This window comes from Temnothorax americanus, unplaced genomic scaffold (genome assembly GCF_048541705.1).
Source record: "Temnothorax americanus isolate GAGA-0224 unplaced genomic scaffold, ASM4854170v1 Scaffold8, whole genome shotgun sequence".
NCBI classification, from domain to species: Eukaryota; Metazoa; Arthropoda; class Insecta; order Hymenoptera; family Formicidae; genus Temnothorax; species Temnothorax americanus.
The window spans coordinates 6,419,272-6,437,003 of record NW_027509802.1 but is presented as its reverse complement, the minus strand read 5'-3'; the positions used below and the strand labels follow the sequence as shown (position 1 = coordinate 6,437,003).

General features: G+C 41.9%; 1 protein-coding gene and 1 pseudogene across 10 annotated transcripts in view; one reads left to right on the top strand and one right to left on the bottom strand.

Annotated features, from left to right (window-relative positions):
• Ttll5 (Tubulin tyrosine ligase-like 5) overlaps nt 1-17,732 on the bottom strand; it is a 184,687-nt gene that overhangs the window by 64,264 nt on the left and 102,691 nt on the right. For 6 of the 9 annotated variants that reach the window (XM_077423646.1, XM_077423649.1, XM_077423645.1 and 3 more), the window contains 2 exons: nt 12,870-12,976; nt 12,464-12,677 (listed from right to left, as the gene is read on the bottom strand). The exons of 1 other annotated variant lie outside the window; for it this stretch is intronic. In XM_077423646.1, coding sequence (XP_077279772.1) covers nt 12,464-12,677; nt 12,870-12,976 — 321 coding nt within the window. Of the gene's footprint in view, nt 1-12,463; nt 12,678-12,869; nt 12,977-15,185; nt 15,459-17,732 lie in introns of all 9 variants that reach the window. 2 more of the 9 variants (XM_077423648.1, XM_077423650.1) reach the window with 2 other exon arrangements.
• Nucleotides 1-17,732, top strand: part of LOC143907127 (uncharacterized) — a 225,763-nt pseudogene that overhangs the window by 125,047 nt on the left and 82,984 nt on the right. The window lies entirely within an intron of this gene.

Genomic DNA, 17,732 nt, shown 5'->3' with positions numbered 1-17,732 from the left:
GATAACGAGGTTGAACCGGATCCAGTTGTAAACGACGAGGTTGAACCTCCTGGTAACAGAAGTTCCTCAAGCTCTGATGAGTTCGAAGATGCTAGAATGGAGTCAGAGAGTACAGGATCAGATTCTGAGGTTGAATCAGTAAATCAAACAGTAAGAACTGCGTCCGGCAGAATAAGCAAACCACCTCAGAGACTGAACCTGTAGATTAAGGCATTTAAGATTATATTTGCGTTTTATATTTCCTTTATGATTATAATTGCGTTCTATGTTCCTTTATATTAATTTATGTTTAATCCTAAAAAGGGGAGATGTAAGGTAGATAGCACTTAGTGCATCAACTCTATAATAGAGGACGCGACGACCGCTAGGTGTCGACAATAAAGTTCAGTCATAAGCTAGCCTCCAACCAGCCACGACGTATTATTAATTGTCCCTACACCTTACATTCAACAAATTCAGAAGCATCAATGTCTTTGAAGTTTCGTCGAGACATGGAGCGTTGAGATACAAGACTAACATTAATTGATAAAGACAATTCCAAAATATCGTGACCAGCAATGAACGGGCACGAAGATTTCGTGAATGATGAAACTTTGTCTGCATCATCCACAGCCAAAACATCGAGCCACGAATCTGAGATAGCCGTATGATAGGTAGGTTCAGAGTTGATAATATGCAAAGATAGACTAGACATAAGCGCACGCAGATAATTCGCTTCATAGCAATCAGAGGATAAATTACAATTTAGGTCTCCCCCTATGACTATATTTTTGTAAAGATGAGAGAATCCAGCTAGAGACTCAACAAAGTCATGCAAGAAGAGGCCTTTAGGTCTTCTGTAGATGGACGCGAATAATACTGATTGACCATTCGGGAAACGTAGTTCGATGAGCATGTACTCAGGTGAATTAATATGAAGATTGCTAGAGGTAGCTAGAATTTTGACTTGAAGTGACTTGTTAACATAACATGCCACCCCCCCACCCATCCGTCCCACTCTGTCATGCCGCAACAAGAAATAATTATCTAAGGCGACCAAATTGTCGGAGATATCTGCATGAAGCCAAGTTTCAGATACGGAAATAACATGGTAAGATTTGGTCATAAGGTGTAGTCGGATGAATTCAATATGACCACGCAAAGAATTCGCATTAAATTGAGCTACTAGAAATTCAGTTGATCCAGAAACAGGGCGACAATGCATAACGGAAGACGATGAGCGATTAGCATGGGTGAGTCAAACAAGCCTATCAAGATCTGCGTGGGAATCGATCCGAATAACAGGCTTGCCATCGGAATGTCTAACATGAATGCGACCCCCCTTTACCCATACATAACGATATGACCGCTCCTTAGCAACGCGTTTAGTTTGTTGCAGCAATTCGTAGCTGTCCTTAGAGAGCATCTCATTAATATATACAAAACTTTTTGAGTCGTTACCACAAATCTCACCCTGCCTGATTGTGCCTTTGGTTCGCTTTTTCGAGATAATCAGATCGCGAACAGTACTAGAGGTTACAGTAACGATTAGTGAGTTTCCAGTTGCGGCATTAGTTTGAGAAGACGAAGAACCAGGGGGAGACTTGCGAACGGCTCTCACATTAAGAACATGAGGTGAGATGCTAGAAGCGTCAAGCACCGCGAGCATATTCAGAGCAGCTACCGACGGAGCAACAGAGAGCGGCTCCGGCAGCCCAGACACGATGATCTCGTTATCGTTGCAATCCTGCTGACCCAAGTGAGTCGCCTTTAAATCCTGTAGTTCCCTCTTAAGAGCCGCGTTCTCGAGTTCCAACGACGAAATGCGCTGAGCTACGGTTTCGGATAAGCTACTAATCTGATCGAGCTTACTATTAATTACTTCGTTTGTACGTTGCTGATTCTCAATGAAGGCTGAAATTCTAAGATCGGACCTTGTAATGTCGTCATTGATTCTCTGCTGATTGTCGATGAACGCAGAGATCTTAGAGTCAGACTGCTTAATCTGCTCGATCAGACTTAACAAAAGCTCATTTGTCGCAGGCAATGGGGGTGATGAGGTCGACTGAGTACGCGAGTCAGTTAAAGAGGCCATATTCTCAAACTCAAAAGAAAGTGCGGTATTATCAGTTGTTGGTGTAAGAGGGGGTAAAGCCAATGACGATAAAAGAGATACGCAACACGATTCAGCGTACCTTGACACTGAATACGCCCTGATACAGGGAGGGAGGGAGGGAGGGAGAGAGAGAGAGAGAGAGAGAAAGAGAGAGAGAGAGAGAGAGAGAGAGAGAGAGAGAGAGAGAGAGAGAGAGAGAGAGAGAGAGAGAGAGTTTAATATGCCCGAGCAACTGCTAAAGGGCAAAAAGTAAAATACAAAAATCGAAATACAGAACAATAATAATAACAATAATAATAATAATGCCAAGGATACACAGGCTCACTCTCAGCCTACATGCAACGCAAACATTCAACAAGAACTTATAACTAGCGCAACTTAAAAATTAATTTAAGACTAAATGTAACAAAGACAAAAATACAGAGGGAACATGGCATGGGTTACCCGTAAGCGAAGTGGTCACTCGAATTCGGATGAAAATAAGAATAGACGCAGAAGACCTTTGAATGATGCTAAGGAAGATGCTGATGTAATACTGCTAGGAAGTGAGTGCCAAAAATATATGGCGGAAAGCTGGAATGAATTTCTGTACGTGACAGTTCTATGAGCAGGAATATGGAAAGATAAAGTGAAGGAAGCAGCCAAGCGATCGGACCTTCTAAGAGAAGGATCAGGAGAGGTAAACAGTTCACGTAAATATGTAGGAGAAGACAAATGCAAAATACAATACATCTGGCATCCCAGAAAATATAAGCGTCTATTCCTAACAGAAAGCCAACCTAACTGACGCCTGTAAGGCGTAATATGTTCGTCACGTTTTAAATTAAAAATAAAACGAACACAGCAGTTAGTTAGTCGCTGCAATTTAGTATCCAACCCATCGCTCAGGCCATGATACACTAGGCAACAGTAGTCTATGTGGGGCATAATCAGAGTAGAGACAAGTTTGATTCTAAGATTGGTGGAAAGAGAACCCTGGTTAAACTTGAGATTATGCAACACATGATGGACCCTTTGTGAAATCAATGAGATATGTCGCGCCCAAGAGAGATCGGAAGTAAACACAACCCCAAGATTTCTCACCTCATGCACAAATGGAAGAGGCGTATTGTTAACAAGGATAGGTGGTAAATTACTAAGATTAATTGCATTGACATACGCTTGACTTCCAAATATAATGACTTTGGATTTAGCCGGGTTGAGTTTAAGTCCATTCTTATTAGCATAGTTAAAAAGAGCTTGGGCATCCTTAGAAATTAATTCTAGAGCGCTGAGAATATCAGCAGGTGAGCAAAAGCGATAGATTTGTATATCATCTGCAAAAATCATATGAGATGCATAACGCAAAACTTTGTATATGTCGTTGATGAACAAAGAAAAAAGCAGAGGACCAAGAACGGAGCCTTGAGGGACCCCAGACGAAGTAAATAACCATTCAGAGAGATTACCCGCATCGTCAATAACAGCTTGAGAACGGCCAGTTAAGTAGGAGAAAATCCAGTTAAGAACAGCATCAAAAAAGCCTATCTCTTTAAGTTTAACAAGCAATAGAAGATGGGGAACCATTTCAAATGCCTTACTGAAATCGAACAGTATCATGATGGTTATGAATCCATCATCAATCCCCCGCTTGATATCATTACAAACGCGCAAAAGTACCGACTGAGTGTTAAACCCTGAGCGGTATGCAGACTGTCTTGGATTGAGTATGTCATGTTTATTAAGGTAGTCTAATATTTGCATAGCAACAATCTTCTCCATTAGTTTAGACAGTTCGGGTAGATTCGCAATGGGTCTTGTGTCTGACGGGGATAGTGGTGTACGAACCTTAGAAAGCGGACGTATATATGCCTTCTTCCACTCAGATGGAAACAACGAAGTATCAAGCGAGCGATTAAATATGGACACAAGCAATGACGAAACAACCGGCCATGCTACACGAAGTATATACAGTGGAATGCCATCTGACCCAGAAGCATACGAGTGAAGAGGTCTCTCAGACATAAGTTTAAGGACTTCACAAGGTGAGATAGACGAGAAAACAAATTCAGGACGATCAGAAGGACGAGAGATCGAAGCAATGGCTGAGATAAAGTTAAAATGAGTGCAAACAGGCTGAACATTTGTAACAGACACGTAGTATGAGCCCAACTGGTCGGGCGAGAAGAAATGTAGAGGAGAAGTGAGAGTCGGTTTTGCAAGTCCCAGCCGAGCAAGCTCCCTCCAAAGTTTAGCAGGGTCTGTAATGCCAATGAGAGAACTGTAGTAAAATTTACTCTTAGCACGCCTAATGTCTATATTAAGTTGGTTGCGGTAAAGTCTATATGTGGCATAGCCTAAGAGACTATTGGCACGTTTAGCTCGCCTATACAACCGATCACGAATTTGTAACCGAGCAGTCAATTCCGGAGTGAGCCAAAGTACAGGGGGCCTCTTAATTGATAGGACGCGAGCGGGGGCAAAGATATCAAGAGCTCCCAACAAGTTGCTGGACAAGACTCCACACATTCCATCCACATCAGCATCCCCAGACAACCCGTCCAATTGAGCCCGTACCGTGCCGGCGATAGAACGAAAATGATCACAGAACTCAGAGCCATCAATGCCCCTGTAACTCCTCCGGGAGATAGAACGCTCGAGTCTTAGCTTACAATCAAGTGACACTGACAGCTCTAACAGATCATGACCAGCAATGAAGGGACTTGAAGATTTAATATATGATATGATTTTTTCAACATCATCTACCACCAACACATCAATCCAGGTATCAGAGGTAGCAGTATGATGGGTAGGCTCAGAAATGACAATATGTAACGATAGGCTAGACATGAGTTCACGCAAGTAATCTGCCTCAAAGTTAGTCGACATTAGATTACAATTCAAGTCACCACCAATAATGATGTTCTTATAGAGATGGGAGAATCGATTTAGAGACTCGACAAAATCGTTCAAAAGAAGACCCTTGGGTCTTCTGTAAATAGATGCAAATAACACCGATACACCTTCTGGTTGACGAACTTCTAAGAGAAAATATTCTGGTGAATTTTTGCAGACATTATTAGAGGTGACCAAAATCTTAGCTTGAAGTGATTTATCAAGAGACACGGTAGTGTCTCGCGCCAAGTACACGCGGAGCGAGACCGACCGTGACTCTTTTACGCGACGCGACGGGTTGCGAGTACCCGAGATGTTGAGATCTCGATAACGAGTGAACGGATCAAGTTCTAAGTAGGCTTGATCGATAGCTTGGGGTCCAATTAGGGGGGGGGTTTCTCTCATAATATTCCGCTACGTGCCCTACGAGCGGAGATATTGCGACGCAAAGTCCAAATGTGAAAATTTATTTTTAAGATACTTCTTCTTCTACTAACGCCGACGTCTGATATGATGACGTCATAATCAGAAACGTTACTTTCACTTTTTCGACGCTGGCGGCGCAGGTATCGCTAGTTTCGATATCGCGCGCGTATTTCGAAATTAGGTCGATAGACTTATCGGTCAGAAGGAAGATTTCTATTTAGGTAAATTAGGTATATATATAAATAATATATATTGAGTTAACGGAAAAGAAGATTCTCTACGCTTGGCAGAAAATGCCGCTAGGGAATTTTTAAGTCGATTCTTATGAATTAAGCTTGAATGCGATGTCTAGGTATCCCAGGTTGCCGATGACGAGGTCCAGATAGTGCGCTTCATAGTTTTTGGTGTCCAGGTGTAATCGTACGTTGAATTCGATGTCTAGGTGTCCCAGGTTGCCAATGACGAGGTCCACATAGTGCGCTTCGTAGTTTTTGGTGTCCAGGTGTAATAATACGTTGAATGCGATGTCTAGGTGTTCCAGGTTGCCGATGATGATGTCTAGATAGTGAGTTCCGTAGTTTTCGGTGTCTACGTGTATTTATACCTTGAATTCGATGTTTAGGTGTCCCAGGTTGCTGATGACGAGTTCCAGATATCGCGCTCCGTAGTTTTCGGTGTCTAGGTGTAATAATACTTCGAATTCGATGTTCACGTGTCCCAGGTTGCCGATGACGAGATCCAGATAGTGCGCTTCATAGTTTTTGGTGTCCAGGTGTAATCGTACGTTGAATTCGATGTCTAGGTGTCCCAGGTTGCCGATGACAAGGTCTACATAGTGCGCTTCGTAGTTTTCGGTGTCCAGGTGTAATAATACGTTGAATGCGATGTCTAGGTGTTCCAGGTTGCCGATGATGAAATTTAGATAGTGAGTTCCGTAGTTTTAGGTGTCTACGTGTATTTATACCTTGAATTCTATGTTTAGGTGTCCCAGGTTGCTGATGACGAGGTCCAGATATCGCGCTCCGTAGTTTTCGGTGTCTAGGTGTAATAATACTTCGAATTCGATGTTTACGTGTCCCAGGTTGCCGATGACGAGATCCAGATAGTGCGCTTCATAGTTTTCGGGGTCCAGGTGTAATCGTACGTTGAATTCGATGTATAGGTGTCCCAGGTTGCCGATGACAAGGTCTACATAGTGCGCTTCGTAGTTTTCGGTGTCCAGGTGTAATAATACGTTGAATGCGATGTCTAGGTGTTCCAGGTTGCCGATGATGAAATTTAGATAGTGAGTTCCGTAGTTTTAGGTGTCTACGTGTATTTATACCTTGAATTCTATGTTTAGGTGTCCCAGGTTGCTGATGACGAGGTCCAGATATCGCGCTCCGTAGTTTTCGGTGTCTAGGTGTAATAATACTTCGAATTCGATGTTTACGTGTCCCAGGTTGCCGATGACGAGATCCAGATAGTGCGCTTCATAGTTTTCGGGGTCCAGGTGTAATCGTACGTTGAATTCGATGTCTAGGTGTCCCAGGTTGCCGATGACAAAGTCTACATAGTGCGCTTCGTAGTTTTCGGTGTCCAGGTGTAATAATACGTTGAATGCGATGTCCACGTGTCCCAGGTTGCCGATGACGAGGTCCACACAGTGCGCTTCGTAGTTTTCGGTGTCCAGGTGTAATAATACGTTGAATGCGATGTCTACGTGTCCCAGGTTGCCGATGACGAGGTCCACACAGTGCGCTCCGTAGTTTTTGGTGTCTACGTGTATTAATATCTTGAATTCGATGTCCACGTGTCTCAGGTTGCCGATGACGAGGTCCACACAGTGCGCTTCGTAGTTTTCGGTGTCCAGGTGTAATCGTACGTTGAATTCGATGTCTAGGTGTCCCAGGTTGCCGATGACGAGGTCCACATAGTGCGCTCCGTAGTTTTCGGTGTCTACGTGTATTAATACCTTGAATTCGATGTCCACGTGTCCCAGGTTGCCGATGACGAGGTCCACACAGTGCGCTTCATAGTTTTCGGTGTCCAGGTGTAATAATACGTTGAATTCGATGTCCACGTGTCCCAGGTTGCCGATGACGAGGTCCACACAGTGCGCTTCGTAGTTTTCGGTGTCCAGGTGTAATAATATGTTGAATGCGATGTCTACGTGTCCCAGGTTGCCGATGACGAGGTCCACATAGTGCGCTCCGTAGTTTTCGGTGTCTACGTGTATTAATACCTTGAATTCGATGTCCACGTGTCCCAGGTTGCCGATGACGAGGTCCACACAGGGCGCTTCGTAGTTTTCGGTGTCCAGGTGTAATAATACGTTGAATGCGATGTCTACGTGTCCCAGGTTGCCGATGACGAGGTCCACACAGTGCGCTCCATAGTTTTTGGTGTCTACGTGTATTAATATCTTGAATTCGATGTCCACGTGTCTCAGGTTGCCGATGACGGGATCCAGATAATGCGCTTCATAGATTTCGGTGTCCAGGTGTAATAATACGTTGAATTCGATGTCTACGTGTCCCAGGTTGCCGATGACGAGGTCCACATAGTGCGCTCCGTAGTTTTTGGTGTCTACGTGTATTAATATCTTGAATTCGATGTCCACGAGTCCCAGGTTGCCGATGACGGGATCCAGATAATGCGCTTCATAGTTTTCGGTGTCCAGGTGTAATCGTACGTTGAATTCGATGTCTAGGTATCCCAGGTTGCCGATGACAAGGTCCACATAGTGCGCTCCGTAGTTTTCGGTGTCCACGTGTCCCAGGTTGCCGATGACGAGGTCCAGATATCGCGCTCCGTATTTTTCGGTGTCTAGGTGTAATAATACCTCGAATTTGATGTTCACGTGTCCCAGGTTGCCGATGACGAGATCCAGATAGTGCGCTTCATAGTTTTTGGTGTCCAGGTGTAATTGTACGTTGAATTCGATGTCTAGGTGTCCCAGGTTGCCGATGACGAGGTCCACATAGTGCGCTCCGTAGTTTTTGGTGTCTACGTGTATTAATACCTTGAAATTGATGTCTAGGTGTCCCAGGTTGCTGATGACGAGGTCCACATAATGCGCTTCATAGTTTTTGGTGTCTAGGTGTATTAATAACTTTAAATCTGAATGGGTGCGTTCAGCCGATACTCCGCTAGCCTAGCAATCGTGAGCAGTTGCTCGTTTGTGCTCGTTTCTTCTCTTTTTAATCCAGTAAGTCAAAAAAGAGGAAACGAGCGAAAACGAGCGACTGCTCACGATTGCTAGGCTAGCAAAGTATCGGCTGAACGCACCCAATGTAGGACACGTAGATATCGAATTCGAGGTATTAATACATGTAGACACCGAAAACTACGAAGCGCACTATGTGGACCTCGTCATCGGCAACTTGGAACACGTGGCCATCAAATTCAAGGTATTAATACACCTGGACACCGAAAACTATAGAGCGCGCTATGTGGACCTCGTCATCGGCAACCTGGGACACCTAAACATTGAATTCAAGCTTGATTCATAAAAATCGACTTAAAATTTCCTTAGCGGCAGAATTAAAATTATGTCATGACATAATAAAAATCGCTGAATTAAAATTATGTCTAGACATAATAAAAATTAGACAAAAATTATGTTTAGACATAATAAAAATTGGATGAATTAAAATTATGTCTGACGTAAAAATAATTTTTGGAAAAAGTTGGTAAGAAATAATTTATACAAGCAACGTAATATACATGCATATTATACATAAAAGCAATGTCCGGCAATGTGTATATATATATATTTACAACTTCAGACACATTTCTTTATAAGGTGTAATTTTTTTTGTTAAGATTAAGATGCGTAACACTACAAAAAGGCGTGATATCCGTACAAAATTACCTTTTTCAAAAAAAAGGTAAAAAAATGCGCCAAGTACACGCATAGTAGTACATATATGTATTATGTTGTTACCTCGAAAAAAACAAAGTGGTAGTATTATACCTCGAAATAACACCTTGTACATACTGTTTATACAATGCGTAATACTACAAAAAGGCGTGATATCTGTACAAAATTACCTTTTTAAAAAAAAGGTAAAGAAAGGCGCCAAGTACACGCATAGTAGTGTATATGTTGTTACCTCGAAAAAAAAAAAACAGTGGTAGTATTATACCTTAAAAAAATCTAAGTAACAAGTGGTAGACGAAATCTTTGTATCTTGAAAAATCTCGAAAAAACCTAAACAGTGGTATCTTCACCTAAAAAAAAAACAAAGTAGTATTATACCTCGAAAAAACCTAAGTAACAAGTGGTGGACGTAAGCTTTGTATCTCCAAAAATCTCATCACAAAATTACGTTACCTTATCAAAAAATGAGTCGCGCTTCAAGTGATCTATTATTACAATTACAAAAAAGAAATGATATCTCTTTTTAAATTACAGCGCCAATTACAGAGAACATACACTGAGAAAAAAAATTTGTCAATCCCAAGAAATATTTAGTCCGATACGTTCAACTAAACATTTTAGTTAGTTAACTAAACATTAGTTGAATTAATTAATTCTTGATTAAAGAAACGAAATAAATTGTTGAAACAACTAATATTTAGTTAACTAACTAAAATGTTTAGTTGAACGTATCAAACTAAATATTTCTTGGGATTAACAATTTTTTTTCTCAGTATATTTTTCGAGATACAAAGATTACGTCTGCCACTTGTTACTTAGGTTTTTTCGAGGTATAATATTACTACTGCTTTTCTTCGATTAGAATAAAAAATTGAATCATGAAGAATTACACAGAGGTAACAGTACAAAATACAAATATTTTATTAAAATATTTAAACCCAACAAGGGAATACAAGGTATTTAAATACAAAGTTTATATATGTATTTTAAAAGATTTAATCGCATCGCAAAGAATTACAGAGGTAACAGTACAAAAAATAAAAATATTTTATTAAAATACATAAATTTTTCTTGTCAAAAAACTTGGCGCTGCTAGAGAGAGAGAGAGAGAGAGAGAGAGAGAGAGAGAGAGAGAGAGAGAGAGAGAGAGAGAGACCTTTTACAAATGTAAATATTACTTATTCTATACTTATTCTATACTTTTAATTCTAATCGCTTTAAAAATCTAAACTTATCCTAACTTATCCTATACTTAATAATAAGCCGCATTATTCACCGTCACACACATACACACACACACACACACACACACACACACACACACACACACACACACACACACACACACACACACACACACACACACACACACACACACACACACACAACACACACACACACACACACACACACACACACACACACACACACACACACACACACACACACACACACACACACACACACACACACACACACACACACACACACACACACACACACACACACACACACACACACACACACACACACACACACACACACACACACACAACCACACACACACACACACACACACACACACACACACACACACACACACACACACACACACACACACACACACACACACACACACACACACACACACACACACACACACACACACACACACACACACACACACACACACACACACACACACACACACACACACACACACACACACACATCGCCCACACACACATCGCCCACACACACATCGCCCACACCCACTCGCTCGCACACACACACCAAGCTGACCTAATTTTAAGGTCTAGCAGCGCCAAGTTTTTTGACAAGAAAAATTTATGTATTTTAATAAAATATTTTTATTTTTTGTACTGTTACCTCTGTAATTCTTTGCGATGCGATTAAATCTTTTAAAATACATATATAAACTTTGTATTTAAATACCTTGTATTCCCTTGTTGGGTTTAAATATTTTAATAAAATATTTGTATTTTGTACTGTGTACATAACACGCCACCCCACCGCCCATCCGTCCCACTCGATCATGCCGTATCAAAAAGTAGTCACCCAAAGCCACCGCCGCATCGGAGATGCTCTCATTGAGCCACGTTTCGGAAACCGAAATGACATGATAAAAACGAGTAGCAAAATGCAGTCTAATATAATCTATGTGTCCACGCAGGGAATTGGCGTTGAACTGAGCCACACAAAAACAAGAGGACTCAGAAATCAAGCCACGCTGAACGACGGAAGGCAATGAGTGTCCAGAATGAGCATGTCAAACGAGCCTATTGAGATCAGCAACCGAGTTAATCGAAATAGCAGGCTTACCGTCAGAGTGCCTGACGTGAACACGGCCCCCTCTCACCCAGACATACGCGTAAGACTTTTCTTTAGCCACACGCTTTGCTTGCTGCAGTAGTTCATAGGTGTCTTTGGGGAGCAGCTCGTTTACATGCACACTCCGACCCGAGTCATTGCCACATATGTCTCTCTGCACGAGTGCACGCCGAGCACGCTTTTTGGACATTACCGCATCACGAACAGCGCTCGAGGCTAACGTGATGATGTAAGAGTTCGTAGGCGAAATCGGTAAGGGACGGTCACGAGCGGCCACCGGCAGAGGCTTACGAGCGACGGGCCTAACACCGAGAATGTGACACGTCAGCTCGGGGATCTCGAAGGTAGTAAACACGTTGCGAACGCATTCTAAAGGGGTAACAGGCATTGTGGCAGGCACTCCCGATATAATTAATTCATTCCCGAACTGAACATGCGTGACAGAATGAGAATCCGCACCACCCGTCCTAAGCGCACGAATCTCATCCACAAGAGCATCACACCGTTGCTCCAACTCGACAATGCGCTGGCTATTACTGACTGCGTCAGTTATATTTCCCTATCTTTCATGTACGTTATATATATAATAATTAATAATTTATTAAATATGCTTATCTTTTGTATTTAAACCTATATTTCATAGAATTGCAATAATTATTGCGTCGGTATCTCTAAAAAAATAAATCCTATTACAAGCAATTTTTATTCACAAACTCTATCAATATTATGAGATTGCTTTTTTAGTTAACACTTTTACTTAACGGCAGTTTAGATCCTGATGCGTTCCTGATGCGTCACACATTAAAATCGCAAAAGTAAAAACCTTATAAAATATTAAAGCGTGTCCTTACATTATTGACAATATAAATGCCACGGCCGCGCGAACTGGCTTTAGGCTTAACGATCCATGGTCCTCTATATCTGAAATGCGCCGAAATCAATTCTCTGGCTTCGGTAGGCAGTAGAAATGTCTGAGGTATAAAATCGAGATTTCGAAGGCCCTTACTCCTCTGCATAGCTTCAATATTTTTGTAGAGGCGGTCCTTACGGGTAATTTCGTAAGACCTAAAGAATAAAATTTTTAAGAAGGCTCGAGTCATCCGTTTACATTTTTTATTATGTTTTATAAAAATTTAAATAAATATTTCCAAATTGTTCCAGGATTTTGTTTTTCGTTGTCACTATCTAGTGACTTTTTATACCTGTGAAGTATCATCTACAATTACAGAAACTGTATCTCAATAATGCATTTCTTACCTAGGAAAATGATTTATTTTTTGATAAGGCATCAAATTCCGCAAAATATCCGGCTTCGGGTGACTTCCCATCCACAGTACATTAAAATCTGCCTCGTTCATAGGTACCTAAAAAGCAAAGTTACAGTTTTTTTTTTTTTACAAAGATAAAATGAAGAAATGTTTCTCTTAAAAGTTTTTCAATGTCGGGAATTGATCTCAAAAGTAAATTAAACAAAATTAATTGTTCCGTTTTATTTTCTCTATTAGGATCATACTCTTTCTCACACTCAATTTTTTCAAATTCTTAAAGAAAATGGTTTAATGAGTGTTATCAGTAAATGTGTTATCTCGAATCATCTTTGCATTTCGCTAAGGTATTTCTTATTATCCTCATTCTTATACCGAGTGATTGTTGTTTCCAGACAAACAAATAATAATCTTACTTCGTTATATCGGCGACGAAGCACGAAAATGTAGTGCGTGCGTTTAATATTTAAGTTGTATCGGCTACCGATACCTTCACTGACCTTTCGATGGAACAATACGTGAGCGCGGGCTGATAACTGATTAATAAAACGTATTAAGTTTTAAAAAAAGTGCATTGTAAAATTCTTTTTTAACATAGCTTATAAATGTTTTCGCATTTTAACTTTTCAAGATAACGTGAAAGACATCAAAGCAATAATTAGAATGCAACAGACGAATAATAAAATAAGAGAATGTGTTATCATTCCAGTAAAGAATTTGTTATGTACAAATATGTATAAATGTATACAAAATATGTTTATGTTTTTTCTCTCTTGTACAATTTCTGTTCGTATTGCGACGTCTCTTCGGTCGCGGAGCTGTTCGGCGCGACGGGAGAACGACCCAAATCTAGACCGGGTGGCGGAGCCCTTCAAAACTCAAAAAAACTACACGCGAAATTGTTGGGCGCCAGGTGTGGAGAAGGCCACACCACCTTTTGTCTCGAAACGCTAAACACTCTCAATTACTCTCAATACTTGAATTACTCGCAATACTCTCACGGGCTCCGGCCGGTCGCGACAGCTGCTCAGTAAGTCGGTTGAAGGTCGGGGTTCAGCGGATGGCCGAGTCTAGAGGAGTTTGGCTGTGGTTAGGCGGCATCAAAATACACAAACAATATTCCTTCATAACTAATATAATATCAGATCACAACGCAAAGTATATTAGAAGGTCATGATATCACGTACAATAACATCAGGGAAGATCCCGACCGGATGGATACATTATTCGCGACCCGTAACTACATCGCCATAGAACGCGGGATGATATTTACGAGAACGCGCGATTGTGTTTACTCCGCGGGAGTCACGTCTTGATCACGCGCTCTTTCAACGCGGGTCCACTTCAAGTGGCTCAAATAAATATTATTCGCCGGACAACTAATGCGCGTACAGACAGAAGATTAATTCGCTATTACGCCGCCAATTAATATCCCCGAAAGGACGATACGCGCGAAATAGAGAACTCAAAGACGGAATAGGGATCGCACAACGAACAACGCACGCAAACGGAATATTTCTCGCGAAAAGAACGATCACGCAAAATAAAGGTTTCTCTCTGAAGGAACGATATACGCAAAATAAAGGTTTCTCGCAGAATGAACGGTACACGTCGCAAGCACGTGATACTCACGCCCGACTCACCTCGGGGCGCGTAATACTCTCAGCCGAAGTACATCATACTTTAAATCTCTGAACGGTAATTGCGGCCGTTTTCCGGTCACCTTATCCGGAAAGGCTTACTCCAGATCCTTTACCCCGACACCTCACACTTCCCGTACCGGGCGCGGTAATTATCGTATCAGGAAACCGGCACGCCCCAGAATGACCGTACGCGTGGAAGACACGCACGACTCCGATCACAAAATACTCGAAACTAACTCTAACGGGAACGCAGATATCTTACACACAAATCGATAGACGCGATAATCATAAACGGTAATCTCGAAATGGTAATTTAACTCTAATGGCTGTTGAGCCGATCCGCGAGGTTTGATCTCGCCACACGTGCCACCCTCATAGCGCGTGGCCGGTGCCACGCGGTCGCTTGTCGTTACTCGATTACACGCAAAATCTTATACCACACCGGTCGAGTCGGGAAGAAACGGACGCCTCTTCGGTATTCTTACGGGGAGTCAGCGGGCGGGCTATGTCTTACCCGTAGAAACGAAACGGAAAGGCGATAATCCCGGCAAGAGATTCACGACAATGACGCGTAGGTAAGGAAACTCTCAAGCAAACCTACGCGTCCATCTCAAAAATAACGCGAAACGGTACTCGACAATTCGCGCCTCGCTGTTCCCCGATACCTGCGGTCTGGGATTGCTGGTCGTTTACATCTCATCCTTCCTTCCTTCACAACGTAACTCCTAGGGCCGCCGCCCTCGCTTATTCCCGGCGCAACGGGAAGGCTCTCGCCGTACGTCAGTCCACGCTCGCGATCGACCCAACAGTGCCGGGATCCGGGTCATCCGGGATCATTTCCGCGGCTTCGACTCGCGGCCCCCTAGATCGCGCTTCGCCGCACCGGCGGATGGCGCCACGCTGTCGAAACGGGCCTTCCGGCCGCTTCTTCCTGAAAACTATAAACTCGGCAGTACGCGCGCAATATAAAGGTTCGGGTGGCGAAGCCTGTGACGTGCACCTCGTGCAACGTCACAGTATATATAAGAAAAATAATGAAAAAACTAATTAAAAAATAATCAGAAAAATAGCGTTTGCATTCTTTTACATAAAGTAAAATTACGAGAACATTATACTGAATTCTACACATATATAATCATATTTTATATACAATTATTACATTTATATATCTATGATTATATAGATATGAGCAATTTTTTCTCATTTCCTCAAACTTTACTTTTTATAAAAAAATACACAATGTGAAAATCATCCTTTCAATTATTTTCTAATTCTTTTTCTTATCTATTATTTTTCGTGTATATATACGAACAGAAAATATATAAGAGAAAGAAAAACATATATGGACATATTTTATGTATATAATTTTATATATATTTATACATATGTTGTAACGGCCTGTCTTTATCGAACGCGGACTGGTTTCCGGGATCGGGAGTTCGATGAGAGGCCCAGAGATAGTAATCAATTTGCCATGAGATAGTAACATGCACTTTATTCAAGATTCGATATTACACACAAACGGAACGCGGTATATTACATACGGAACGCGGCTACAGGTATCAGGACGCAGGCGCTCGGCTATATGAACCGAATTAATACATGTGATAATAACGGAACGCGGTATATTACATACGGGACGCGGTATATTACATACGGAACGCGGCTACAGGTATCAGGACGCAGGCGCTAGGCTATATGAACCGAATTAAGGAGGCTCTTACCCGGCTGCTCTAATCAATGTAGCAACCGAAAAATTATCATTAATAATTGGTTATAAAATTATCGGAAAATTAAATAAAAAAATAAATAATGATTTTTACATAGTGTAAGAATAAGTTATATGTTTTATTAGTGTAAATATTAAAATTTATACGATAAGTCAGTTGACTACGTCAGTGCGCTAAAGAGCAGAATAATAACAACGTCGTCTGCTGCAGCAGTCTGCAGCTAAGTGAGGTGTAGCCGTGTAGCGTTGTAGCGATTGACGCGACAAAGAGATGGAGCCAAAAGAAAGATATAACGTGAGAATGCTGAGAGGGAAAATGAAAGGAAAATTCTCGAAAATAAAGATTGTCGATGCGCGAGAGAATAATTATGCCGCTACCATATACAGCGCAGAGAAAAGACATGTGCAAGTGAGGTTAGAAACTTCGCGCAATTTTGACACTCGGAAGATCATTCGCCTAACCTGTCGTACGTCATATTAAAACTACAATATCTTTTATAACTCATCGTCAACGCCAAGTTTTCTCCTTATCATTAGAAAGATTATTATTTTAACTACAATTCCTTAGTTTTTTGTTTACCTGGCTCGCAAACTTGCCGAGAAAACACATCACTTCCGGTAAAAATTTTAGTGTTTACCATATGCCCTGTGTTAAAAATGCGAATTTCAATACTGATATTTTTAAAATTTTTATCGTCAACCTATGCTAAAGTTTTGGGCATCGGTTCGTTGTGGTTCACTTTACAACATAATTTAATTTCATAAAGATCTGTCGTTTTATGATCGAGGTAAGAGCCTCCTTAATACAGGGGATAATAACGGAACGCGGTATATTACATACGGGATGCGGTATACGACATACGGAACGCGGCTACAGGTATCCGGACGCAGGCGCTCGGCTATATGAACCGAATTAATACAGGGGATAATAACGGAACGCGGTATATTACATACGGGATGCGGTATACGACATACGGAACGCGGCTACAGGTATCCGGACGCAGGCGCTCGGCTATATGAACCGAATTAATACAGGGAATAATAACGGAACGCGGTATATTACATACGGGATGCGGTATACGACATACGGAACGCGGCTACAGGTATCCGGACGCAGGCGCTCGGCTATATGAACCGAATTAATACATGTGATAATAACAGAACGCGGTATATTACATACGGGACGCGGTATAGTACATGCGGAACGCGGCTACAGGTACCCGGACGCAAGCGCTAGGGTATATGAACCGAATTAATACCGGTGACAACAGCGGAACGCGGTACATTACATACGGAACGCAATATATTCCCTACGGAAGGGTGGCGGAGTCCCGGGATCATGGTCGCGAGAACCCTCGCGACGAGGCCGAGCACGCTCAACCCCACGGGGCCGTGGCCGTCGGGGTAGTGTTCAGGGAGCTCGGGAACACTCTGAGAACCCTCAGTCGAGAACCAGAACTCTGGACCTCGTTGTGCGTGTTGC